Source organism: Hypanus sabinus, chromosome 23 (genome assembly GCF_030144855.1).
Source record: "Hypanus sabinus isolate sHypSab1 chromosome 23, sHypSab1.hap1, whole genome shotgun sequence".
Classification (NCBI taxonomy): Eukaryota; Metazoa; Chordata; class Chondrichthyes; order Myliobatiformes; family Dasyatidae; genus Hypanus; species Hypanus sabinus.
In genome coordinates, this window is record NC_082728.1 from 21,299,958 (window position 1) to 21,313,137 (window position 13,180).

Genomic DNA, 13,180 nt, shown 5'->3' on the forward strand with positions numbered 1-13,180 from the left:
AAGCTCTCCCAGTGTGGTACTTTGAAAACTCTAGTTTCGCAGCAGCCCGTTTATAAGAGGTCGTTTTAAGAACGCAACGTCACCGTTTAGCGCAGTGGTTGAAAGTGAGCGAGAGCCAGGAACTGAAAAGCTTGGTGTTCCCGATTCTCTGGTCCGCCGCGCCCACCTTATCCGATCCCCGGTTTTTCGTTCCTGCTCTGGTCACCGCCATGCGGGTGAAGGTGAAGCGGTGGAACGCCATCGCCACTTGGTTTTGGGTGGCAAATGATGAGAATTGTGGCATTTGCCGGACGGCGTTTAATGGCTGCTGCCCAGACTGTGAGTATTTTTAGGGAAAAAAAACGTTGTTTGCTTGAAGCGGGCCCCCTCTGCAGAGTTTTCTTTTATCGCCCATCCCTGATCGCTTTTGATCTGTCGTCTTGACCCTTGCGAGTTTTTTTTTCTCATTGGAAGATTCAGACCCTCCGATAGCCAACAATAATGTTGTCACTTGGTCTGCACCCTAACTCAGACACCCTCTTCCCCGAATCCGACGTCATATTAAAACAAAGTTCTGTTTGTCGGCCTGAATCGTCGTCTCTCTTTCTCGCAGCACAAATGTTGCTCGGATTGCTGGAGACCACCAGCATGGTCTGCTTTTATTCCATATTTTCAGTTTCTCAGAGACACAAAAGTTGCTTGGATCTGGAAGAACGAGCTATCTGCTGGAGAAACTCCGAGGGACGAGCATCATCTGTGGTGAGGGGAGAAGTGTACATGAAACGCTGACAATCCCTTGACCAACAAAGATGCTTGACCTTCTCTGATTTCTTCCAGCAGATGGTTTGGATTTTCAGCTTTGTGTTTCGAGTAAAGGCCGAGTCGGAGCAGTTTCTTTCAAATGACAAATCTGCCATCATCAATGTGGTTTTCAGCTGTACTTGCTTAATTACTGGTTTATTCTTCTTTGGGTAGGAAGAACAAGTCTATGCATAATATCCCAGATGCCTAACCCACTAAGATGGTATATAATTGAAGTAAAATTTACACACACCTTTATTCAAATCTTGTAATAAGAAAGGCATACAATTTGTATTCCTGATTATTTGCCAAAGCTGCGTATTAATTACTGATTCATACACCAGAACAGCCAGGCCCTTCCAAATAGTAACACTTTTCAATGTTTCGCCAATGTGAAGTCAGTTGCCTTGGTAGAATAAAGGCTGAAGTATACTCTCATTCAACCTTTTTCTTCCAAGGCAAATGACTTCACATTGTTCTGCATTTTATACAAACATTCAGATCTTAAAACACTGGACAGATTTGCCACAGGTTGTGGGTATTGTGTAGAAAAAGAACATGAGATTTGTTGCAGATCTAAGGGTCTGACCTTTAAAGGTGAGTCTAATGACTAAATAAAATACTGTACTGTGGAAATAAATACAACATTATTCCTAAAATGTGCAGGATTGGATAACTGAATGCAAATATGCAAAATCACTAAGATAATGAATGAAATATTCATAATGATGACATATTGATAATGAAAAAAACACAGAAGATTGTTTGCTGAATCCCACCGCTCTCTTTTCAGCCAGTAGCCTTTGAGGTTATAGCACTTATCCATATTTTGTTTATCCTACACCCATTTTGTGTTCAACATTGATGTTATTCTCCTCTTTGTGTATCTCATTGAAATCATTAAGAAACTTGGCCATGTCTTTGTAAAACAACACTTTGCTGCTGCAAAACAACACTTTTCACGTTGGATAAGACAGTAATAACAAATTTAAATCTGATTGTGTCTTCACACCTTTTTAGTGTCTAATATGCCCTGCCTTTTCTTTGGTTATTTTCTTGCTCCTTGTAAAAGAAAGTTGTATTTTCCTTGATTGTACTTGCCCATCATTCTTATGCCCTCTCTTTGCTAATTTCCTTTTTAATTTCACCTTCTATTCTCTTCCATGCTTTTGGTAGTATTTTATTGATGTCTTTCAAGAACTATGCCCTATGAAGCAGGCTCTAGATTTGGTAGATCCATCCATTTGCTGAAATAAAAATAAAGCATTGAAAACACTCAGCAGGCCTGGCAACAGACTGAAGCAGTATCAATTATTTTTAGGTCATTGACCTATGAGAACTAGAATCAGAATCAGGTTTAATATCACTGGCATATGTCTGAAATTTGTTAACTTTACAGCAGCAGTTCAATGTGATACATACTAAGTAAATAAAAAGAGAAAAAAAGAGTTGCACCAATATATAAATGTCTATTAAATAGTTAAGTTAAAATAAGTAGTGCAAAATAACAGAAATTTAAAAAAATGTAGTGACTTAGTGTCCATGGGTTCAATGGCCATTTAGAATCAGTTGGCAGAGGGGAAGAAGCTGTTCCTGAATTGCTGAGTGTGTGCCTTCAGGTTTCTGTACCTCCTTCCTGACAGTAATAGTGTGAGGAGATCATGTCCTGGGTGGTGGGGATCTTTTAAGATGGACGCAATCTCCTAAGGCACTGCTCCTTGAAGATGTTCTGGATACTATAGAGGCTGGTACCCATGATAGAGCTGACCTATTTTACAATTTTCTGCAACTTATTCCGATCTTGTGCTGAAACCCCGCCACCAATACCAGATGGTGATGCAGCCTGTAAGAATGCTCTTCATGGTACATTTGTAGATGTTTTTGAGTGTTTTAGTTGACAGATCAAGACTCCCCAAATCCTACACTTTATAGCTGCATCAGTATGTTGCATCCAGATTAGGTTCTGAGAGATATTGACACCCAGGAACTTGACATTGCTCACTATCTCCACTTCTGATCCCTCTGAGGATTAGTTTGTGTTCTCTCGTCTTACCCTTTCTGAAGTCCACAATCAGTTCCTTGGTCTTACTGATATTGAGTGTAAGGAGGCTGCTGTGACACCACTTAACTAACTGGTATATTTCACTTTTGTCACCAGCTGAAATTCTGCCAACAGTGGTTGTATCATCAGCAAATTTATAGATGACCTTTGAGGTATGCCTAGCCACACAGTCATGGGTGTAGAGAGAATAGATCAGTGTGCTAAGCACACATCCCTGTGGAGCGCCAGTGTTAATTGTCAGTGAGGTGAAGATGTTATTTACAATCTGCACTGATTGTGGTCTTCCAGTTAGGAAGTAGAGGATCCAGTTGCAGAGGGAGGTACAGAAGCCTAGGTTCTGTAGCTTTTCAGAATGATAATCAGGTTTATTATCCCTGGCATGTGTCATGAAATTTGTAAACTTAGCAGCAGCAGTTTAATGCAAAACATAATATAGAAGAGAAAAATACAATAATCAGAATCAGACTTTAATCACCAAGTACCTATGCACATACAAGGAATTTACTTCCGGCAGATGTTGTCTCTCTGCTCATAACAATAATAATGATAAATATAAATGAAAATATAGGTTATACATACAAGTAGTGCAATCCAAGTAATAGTTAGCCGACAGTTAACCGGCAGTTAACTGTCACGGCAGCGAAGTGACCGCGTAGGGAAAAAACTTCTCCAGTGCTTATTAGTCTTAGTCTGGAGGGATCTGAAGCACCTACCAGACGGAAGCAGTTCAAACAGTCCGTGCGCAGGATGGGCAATATAAAAATAATCATATAAAAATAAATAAATAAATCGATTACAGTATATGTATATTGAACATATTAAAATCATGCAAAAACAGAAATAATGTATATTTAAAAAGTGAGGTAGTGTTCATGGGTTCAATGTCTATTTAGGAATCAGATGACAGAGCAGAAGAAGCTGTTCCTGAATCACTGAGTGTGTGCCTTCAGGCTTCTGTACCTCCTCCTTGATGGTAACAGTGAGTGCTGGGGATCCTTAATAATGAACACTGCCTTTCTGAGACATCGCTTCTTGAAAGAATCCTGGGTACTTTGTAGGCTAGTACCCAAGATGGAGCCGACTAAATTTACAGCCATCTGCAGTTTCTTTCAGTCCTGTGCAGTAGCGCACCTCCTCCCCCACAGTACATCTTTAGAAGTTTTTGAGTGTTTTTTTTGATGTACCAAATCTCTTCAAACTCGTAATGAAGTATAGCTGCTGTCTTTCCTACTTTATAGCTGCATCGATATGTTGGGACCAGGTTAGGTCCTCAGAGATCTTGACACTCAGGAACTTGAAACTACGCACTCTCCTCTTCTGATCCCTCTGAGGATTGGTATGTGTTCCTTCGTCTTACCCTTCCTGAAGTCCACAATCAGCTCTTTTGTCTTACTGATGTTGAGGGCAAGGTTGTTGGTGTGACACCATTCCACTAGTTGGTATATCTCGCTCCTGTACACCCTCTCATCTCCATCTGAGATTCTACCAACAATGGTTGTATCATTAGCAAATTTATAGATGGTATTTGAGCTATGCCTAGCCACATTGTCATGGGTGTAGAGAGAGTAGAGCAGTGGGCTAAGCAATCCGGGCTGCAGGAATGATGGTGTTAAATGCTGAGCTATAATCAATAGCTGTCATGGGTACTTGCATCATCCAGGTGATTCAGGGCTGTGTGGAGAGCCATTGAGATCGCGTCTTCAGTAGACCTATTGTGGGGATAGGCAAACTGCAGTGGATCCAGGTCCTTCCTGAGACGGGAGTTAATTCTAGCCATGGCCAACCTCTCAAAGCATTTCATCACCCTAGATATGAATGCTACTGGATGATGGTCGTTGAGGCAGCTCACTCTGCTCTTCTTGGGCACTGGTATAATTGTTGCCCTTTTGAAGCAGATGGGAACTTCCGACTGTAGTAGTGAGAGATTGATAATGTCTTTGTATACTTCCGCCAGTTGGTTGGCACAGGTTTTCAGAGCCTTATAAGGTACTCCATTGGGCCCCGCTGCCTTGCGAGGGTTTACATTCTCAAAAAATAGTCTGACTTCAGCCTCCAAGACAGAGATCACAGGGTCATCGGATTCTGCAGGGATCCTCATAGCTGTTGTTTTATTCTCCCTTTCAAAGCAAGTATAAAGGGCATTAGGGTAAGTGCTAGGAGGGAGATCAGTGGGGAGGGACGAATGGACAAGGGAGTTGTGTAGGGAGTGATCTCTGTGGAAAGCAGAAAGTGGGGGGAAGGGGAAGATGTACTTGGTGGTGGGATCTCAATGGATGTGGTAGAAGTTTCAGAGAATGTGTGCTGGATGTGGAGGCTAGTGGGATGGTAGGTGAGGACAAGAGGAATCCTATCCCTGGTAGGGTGGCGGGAGGATGGGGTAAGAGCAGATGTGCATGAAATAGAAGAGATGCCGTTTAAGGCAGCGTTGATGGTGGAGGAAGGGAAGCCTCTTTCTTTGAAAAAAGAGGACATCTTCATTCTAGAATCCAAAGCTTCATCTTGAGAGCAGGCAGAAGAATTGAGAGAAGGGGATGACGTTTTTACAAGTAACAGGGTGAGAGTCCAGGTAGCCGTGAGAGTCTGTGGGTTTACAATAGACATCAGTGGATAAGTTGTCTCCGGAGATGGAGACAGTGAGATCGGGAAAGGGGAGAGAGGTGTTGAAAATGGACCAGGTAAATTTGAGGGCAGGGTGAAAGTTGGAGGCAAATTAGATGAAGTTGACGTTCAGCATGGGGCAGGAAGCAGCACCAAATACAGTCGTTGATGTAGCTTAGGAAAAGTGCAGGATAATCACCAGTGTAAGCTTGGAACATGGACTGTTCCCTGTAGCCAACAAACAGGCAGGTATAGCTGGGACCCATGTGAATGCCTATGGCTACCCCTTTTGTTTGAATTAAGTGGGAGGAGCTAAAGGAGAAATTATTAAGAGTGAGGACAAGAGAGTGGTGGTGGAGAGGAACTGTTTGGGTCTGGTGTCCAGAAAAAAAATGGAGAGCTTTGAAGCCTTCCTGGTAGGGGATGGAGGTGTACAGGGACTGGACATCTGTAGTAAAAATAAGATGCTGGGGGCCAGGGAACCTGAAATCATTGAAAAGATCCAGAGCATGTGAAGTGTCACAGATGTATGTAGGAAGGGACTGAACTAAGGGGACAGCATCTATGGAAAAGAGTAAACAGTTGATGTTTCAGGCTGAGTTCCTGGCCTGGCAGCATTTTGTGTGTGCTACTTCAAATGCAATACACGAGACTAGAAGAAATGCAGATAAAATTCAGCTTTCCCTGGAAGGAGAGATGGGGACTTTGGATAGTGAGGCAGGATAAAGTAATAGGGAGAGAGTTGGATCTCTTGCAGTTGCATAGAGGTTTGGCAAGAAAGATTTGTGGAGGTAGAAGAGCAAACCAGAGCCCAATAGCATACTCCTCCTATTTCTTATATCAAGGCAAGATAAAACAGTGAGGGCTTGATACACATTTGACAATTTCAGATAACCAGCCTCTCCCAATTGTGTTGGAACTGACCATTTCTCATGTAAGGTCATTCATTTTAACCAAATGTTTCTGTCCACAGATGCTGTCTCATCTGCTGGGTATTTCCATCGTTCTTTTATTTCAGGTTTCCAGCTACTGCTGTATTTGGTCTCATAGTTGTAGTATCTTTTGTTTTTTGTACTAATTATCTTTATTCGTCTATTAACCACTCATTTCCTTTGAACTTGCCCTCCTCACCTCAATTGCGTTCTCTCTAGTATTAGACATTTCAACCCTGAAAGTAGATTCCAGCTATCTATTCATATGGATTTCTTATAAATCTCTCCCTTCGGCTTCTGCCACTCTAGAATAAACAACTCAAGTTTGCCCAACAGGTTATCGTAGCACCTGTCCTGTAATCAAGCATATTAACAAGCTGCTTCCCAACCTGTTCCACATCCTTCCTATTGTGGGAAGAATGGAATGCAATACTCCAGAGCAGCCCAACTAGAATTTTGTAATGCTGGAACATAATCCCTGACTCTTTAATTCAGGGCCTTAACTCAGAAAGGCAAGCATGCTGTACACCTTTGTTGCTACTCTCTCAATCTGTATATCAACACTGTTAACAGTGTACTGTCCCTTCTTTTTAGATATACAAAAGTGCAACATCTCGTACATGGTTGAATTAAACGGTATCTGCCATTTCTCCGCCCATGCTCCCCCTCGCAAGGTTGGTTTAAACCTTCCCCATGTTCCCTCTCTTGGTACCAAGTTAGTTTAAATTCTTGCCAAGAGTAATAGCAAACTGGCTTATGAGGATCTCAGTTCACTTCAGGTACCACCTCAATGGCCTGCACGGGTACCCACTTCCGAGGATCTTTCCAAAATATACCAGAACCTAGAGCCTCTCTTTTTGCACCATCTCTCCAGCTATGCATCCATTTGTAGTGACATCTTTTTAACTTATTGAGTGTGATAGCAAGAGCAATCCATAAGATACTACCTTCATCCAAGTATGAAGTAGCTTAGTTTGATTCCTACATAATTTAAGTTACTTTGTAATGGTCATAGTAGAATCACCTCTTAGTGATATGAAAGGAGATTTCAGTCTGTTTGAAAAGCTTGGAATTAGTTGGGGCTAGGACTTGAAAATACACCTTGCATGGTATCATCTGCCACAGCTGAATATATATTTTGGATCTTGTATTATTTTGATAAGAAGCTGAAAACCTTCAGATCTAAATATTACTCTTTTAAAGTGTATGAATGACTTTTATGTTTTGCCATCTGTGGCTGGGAATGTTCACACAATCTCTCACAACCGTATCTGATTTTCAGGTAAAGTTCCTGGAGATGACTGTCCATTGGTTTGGGGCCAGTGCTCTCATTGTTTCCACATGCACTGTATCCTGAAATGGCTGAATTCTCAGCAAGTACAGCAGCATTGTCCAATGTGTCGACAAGAGTGGAAGTTCAAGGAATGACAAGATGTAAGAAATTGAGAGAGGAATCTTATAAGCTCATTCAAACCTTGGTTCTCAGAAAAAGAGAAAAGCAATCATGAACTTCAGCATATTACCAGAAGATTAAGGCATACTTAATAGGTAACATAATGTAAATATTAGTAAGCTGGAAGAACTAATCTACATTATAGTTGGAAAGACAGATGAGCAGCTGGATGCCTGTTTTACATGAGAAACCAATGTGATGTGTTGATTACTAACTATAACAATTCATGAGCAATTGATAAAGTATTTTGTTTTATATATGTTGTTCTTTGCTTCTTACTTCTCAAAGTTATAGATATAATTTTGAAAATATCAATTCCTGTAAGAAAGCAGGGAAACTGTTAGCTGCACCTTTGCCAAAATAATATGCTGAGGGAGCAATGTTTAAAAATATACATTCCACGGTTAGCCAGTGTGATTCTGGTTACAAGGAATAGAAACATTGAAACAGAAAACCTACAGCACAATACAGGCTCTTCAGCCCACAGTGCTGTGTCAAACATGTACTTAGATACAGTACACTTTTTAAAAGCTGTACAGAATTCGGGTGGTTATTCAGACCATCATCCCTCACTGCTGCATTCTGAAACCCAGTCATTTCAAAATTTTCTTCCCTTTTCAAAATGGGATAAGGCTTCTTTCTCTGACAGTGCTTTTTGTGGCTTGACAATTTCCTCTAAAAATAACAACTTAAATATAGCTCTGCTCTGGAACCCCCTGCTAAAGTCAACGGCCACTGACTTCCTCTTCCTGATGCATAATTCTACCCTCCTGAACTACTCATTCAGTTGCCACATGGAGCTTGTATTCTGTTTGTAAAAAAATAAAAAAAAAAATGCTTTTACGAAGTCCACAGGTGTCCAGTTTTAGGTTTCTGGGAATGCACATCTCAGAAGACCTTACATGGCCCACAAACACCTCAACAATAGTTAAGAAAGCACAGCAACGCTTGTTTTTCCTCAGGACACTGAAGAAAGCTGGCCTACCTGAATAAATGCTGGTGACCTTTCACTGCTGCACCATAGAGAGCATCTTAACATACTGCATCTCTGTCTGGTATCTCAGTTGTACAGCAGCTGATGGGTAAGCACTTCAGCAGTTCATCTCTAGGGCACAGAAGATCATTGGGACACAGCTCCCAACCCTGGAGGACACCTACAGCTTATGCTGCCTAAGAAAAGCTACAAGCATCTGTGAGGACAATACACACTCATGCAATCATATGTTTGAACTTCTTCCATTTGGCAGACGTTACAAGATTTTCCATGCCCGCACTTCCAGACTGAAAAATAGCTTTTTTTTCCCCAGAGCTATAACTACTCTGAACCAATTGATCAAGCATCATCCATAAATTTGTTATACTGCTACTTTTAAGAATGGTTTTATGGCTGTCATGCATCTGAATTGTGCTTTTGTACAGCTAGACATTTTATTTATTGTTTATTTATTTGCTGTTTTATAGCATTGAGTACGAGAGTTGCAAACTCATTTTCGCCGTATTGGTGCAGGACAAATTGTACTATGCAATGACAATAAAGGTATTTCAATTTCAATTTCTTGAATACATATACTTCCCCATATAGAGAGTTGCAAATGGAATCTTAGTTGATTATCACCACTGTCCCCATGCATGGAAGTCAATCATTTAGCTTTCAGTTATTGTGAAATAAAGCAAAAGTTTTTGCTACCCTATGGGTCGCATTAATATGATATATTTGAATCAAATTGGACAATGTATCAAAGGCACTAAATTATTTAGCAGAGTTTTAGATGTGCATTATTTAATTTATAGAACTGAAACATTTACAATACATTTCTGACGGTAACTAGACAATGGCTAACAATCGTTGCTTAATGAACATTTCATGATTGCAAAAATTGCTTTCATAAAGTTCTAGAAGTTCATGCAAAGCTGTCAAGTTAAAATGTCACATATTTACAACCTTGTAGTTTCATACAAAAAAGAAACTGGTTTTGTATAGTAATTTAATTCACGACAGTTCCAAAACTAGCTAATATTGTTTGTAGAGGACAATATGTAATAATTACACAACGAAGTATTATAGGTGCTGGCCAATAAGTTATGAAGACAAGTCACATTTTGCTATCAAACAAAGCCAGATACATGAGTTCAATAGTGTTCCATTGCATTTAAAGGAGCCAACTTGTGTTTTATTATAAGTGTGACATTTTTAATGACAATAGATATCTTTCTTACAGAGGTATCATAAGATGCTTTACTTAATAGAGAAGAAAGGAAAGGAACCTAAGCAGCAGCCTTGCAATAAGATCATGTAATATCTTTAATCATGGGCATGTGGCAACACTGAAAGTATCCATTCCATTATGATTTGCTTTATTTGTATAAAGAATAAATTATTTTAAGATTTGTGGTCAAAAGCCTCAAAGAAATTAAGACTGAATGGAAAACAGTTTATATCACTATAGAAATAGAAGATTGCACTTTTGTTTTCAACCCAATAAGAGTTAATGTGTATCCTTTTTCCCCTCAAAGTGTAATGATGAAAACTAGCCAGGAATGAATTAAAGGGAGGGAGAGAGGAGTTGAATGCCTTTGAAACTATACAATAGACATTTATCAATGTATCATAAAGACTAGAACAATTGTGAAAATTTAAAAAGTGTGCTTTTTCTGAAGCACGAGTTGGAATTTCCTTTATGATCCATCTTGCATATATAGAATTGAGAACAAGGGAAAAATTAGCCACAGATTACAGAATTTTCAGATTTACTCAGTAAGAGTCCTTAGTATGTATATTAGAGCGGTGCTTGTTCAATCCAGACAATTTTCTTTTGCTCATCCTCTATTGCTGCTCTTACAGTAGTTACAAGTGAATCAAGATCACTCCAGCTATCAGGAATACACTTATATAGGCATGGAAGTTTGTCCAGTAAAATCTCCTCCCTTCGAGAGCACTCCACCAGCAAATCCTCTGTAACTCCATATTTCTGCAAGATTTTTCTAAAAAACAAGATTAGATTAATTAGAAAAAAAACAATTTGCTGCTACAAATATCTAAAAAACAAACAAAATGTGAAAAAACTAACAACTTCAATTGAGGCAGCTTGATTCCTCTCCAGACCCATAAATCTGTAGCTAGGTCTTTAACCAAGTAGTAAAGGAAGAAGTTCAGGCGAAGGAAGGTTTATAAAAGAGAATGGGCAAGGTGGTAATGTAAGACAGTAACAGGTGTAATAATAAGTGTGCGACAGAACTGTATATGGCCTGAATTGGGAAAACAGTAAAATAATTGTAAACTCCAAATCTGAGGCACATAATATTTGCAACCAGATAGATAAACTGATGGAATTAAATTGGTATGATCTGAAACCAATGACCAAGACATAGCTGTAAGATCATCAAGGCTGGGAACTAAATATGCCAGGGTACCTGACATTTTGGACTGATCAACGGAAAGGAAAAGATGATTGGGCAGCTCTGTTAATGAAGGATGAGCTCAGGAAAGGAGTGACATATGATCTTGGGCCAAAAGACCAAATAGTCAATCAACACAGGTGAAGATAAGAAATAGTTGTCTGAATTATTAAATAGATTCAAGGTCAAGTTGATTTTTTTGGAGGATGGAGTTGGGGATTAAAAGGAACAGATAGAAAAATGACAGGATACGGCCGAATGAATTATGAGCAAGTTGGTGCGACACAAAGAGTAGGCAATCAGACTCTTGAGCCTGCTCTGCCTCTCAGTGAGATCAAGCCTAAACCATTCCTGACCTTAACATTACTTTCCCATTCCCTCCTCATATTCTTTAACTTCTGCATAGGTCTGACAAAATCCACTTTGCATACATTCATCAACTTCACATTCACAGCTGTCTGGCATAGAGAACTTAAAAGATTAATGAAACTCAGGAAAGAAATTCCTCCTATCATAACTGGTTGATTCTGAATGTATACTGTACTCTCTTATTCTAGACACCCAGCTGGGGAAATATGCTCCTAGCATCCACCATGTTGATCCCCTTCACATCTTATATTTTGATAAAATTTCTCATACTGAGTACAGGCTCAGGGTGCTGAAGTTGATTAGTCTAACCCTTTCAGTCAGAATCAGGTATATTATCACTAATATATGTTGTAAAACTTGTTTTGAGGTAGTAGAACAGTGCAATACACAAAATATACTACAAAGCAGTATAAGATTAAAAATACAAAATAAATAGGGAAAAGGGGCAAAAACAGAGTGGTAGTGTTCAGGGGTTCATAGTCAATTCAGAAATCTGATAGAAGAGGGGAAAAAGCTGTACTAAAACGTTGGGTGTGTGTCTTCAGGTTCCTGTACCTGCCTGATGATAGTAATGAAAGGAAAGCATGACCTGGATGATGGGGGTCATTAGTGATGGATGCCACCTTTTTGAAGACGTCCTCAATGCAGGGGAGGGTAGTGCCCATGATGTGGCTGGCCAATCTTCTGCAGCTTTTCCTGATCCTATGTATTGGCCATTCAGAATGCTTTCCATTGTGCATCTGTAGAAATTTGCTTGAGATTTTGCTGACATGCCAAATCTTCTCAAACTCCAAATGAAGCACAGCCATTTGGTGTGCCTTCTTTGTAATTGCATCAGTAGGTTGGGCACAGCATAGATCTTCAGAGATGTTGACACCCAGGAACTTGAAACTGCAGACTCTTCAATAAGGTCTGGTATATGTTCCCCTTCCTGAAGTCCACAGTCAATTCTTTGGTCTTATGTTGAGTGAAAGGTTGTCACTATAAACCACTCAATCAATCAATCCATCTTTTTGCACGACCCTTTATCCTTGTGAACCTTTTCTGCATCATTTCTGATGTTGGCGCATAATGTTAAATATAGAGACAAATACCAAAAAATGTATGTAGATATTCCAATGCAGTCACACTAGTGTCCTGCACTAAAAAAGCTCCCTCCTTTTCCCAAACACTTGTAATAAAGGTGAACATTTCATTAACCTTGCTGTACCTGCATTCCAACTTTTTGTGCCATAATGAAGACCTTCAGATCACTACGAATCTAAACCACGACCTCAACAGATATCTCATCTCAGTGTCATTGTGACCAGAAGTCTTATAGTGGGTTAGAAATTAAATACAATGATCATCTTTGCAGCCATACAAGAATCAGTCAGATGAAATTACCTGCAGGTCAACTTGAAGAAATTGTCTGAGCTCAGTTACAAGTTGATATAATTATGACGGAGGCTGCTGCCTAAGCTGGAGGCAATTCTGAGCTGCAAAATGCTGCAGAAGCAGTTTTTTTATGCAATGCCAAATTGCCAAAAATAAAAGACTTACAAACAAATTGCACACATGCAAATTGGCTTGCAGACATAAATATTGATC

General features: G+C 39.8%; 2 protein-coding genes across 7 annotated transcripts in view; one reads left to right on the top strand and one right to left on the bottom strand.

The window, feature by feature from the left end:
* Positions 1 to 9: 9 nt before the first annotated feature.
* Positions 10 to 13,180, top strand: part of anapc11 (APC11 anaphase promoting complex subunit 11 homolog (yeast)) — a 34,829-nt gene continuing 21,658 nt past the window's right edge. For 2 of the 4 annotated variants that reach the window (XR_009507616.1, XR_009507615.1), the window contains exons 1-3: positions 10 to 318; positions 7,655 to 7,806; positions 9,287 to 9,362. Coding sequence is in view for 2 of the 4 variants with exons in the window: in XM_059948507.1 (XP_059804490.1) it covers positions 210 to 318; positions 7,655 to 7,800 (255 nt within the window). In the remaining 2 variants the exon portion in view is untranslated. Of the gene's footprint in view, positions 319 to 7,654; positions 8,083 to 9,286; positions 9,446 to 13,180 lie in introns of those variants that run through there. The other 2 variants (XM_059948507.1, XM_059948506.1) reach the window with 2 other exon arrangements.
* card14 (caspase recruitment domain family, member 14) overlaps positions 9,574 to 13,180 on the bottom strand; it is a 73,030-nt gene continuing 69,423 nt past the window's right edge. For 2 of the 3 annotated variants that reach the window (XM_059948504.1, XM_059948505.1), the window contains one exon: positions 9,574 to 10,807. In XM_059948504.1, the coding sequence (XP_059804487.1) occupies positions 10,603 to 10,807 (205 nt within the window). In that variant the 3' untranslated portion in view covers positions 9,574 to 10,602. The remainder of the gene's footprint in view (positions 10,808 to 13,180) is intronic. The other variant, XM_059948503.1, reaches the window with a different exon arrangement.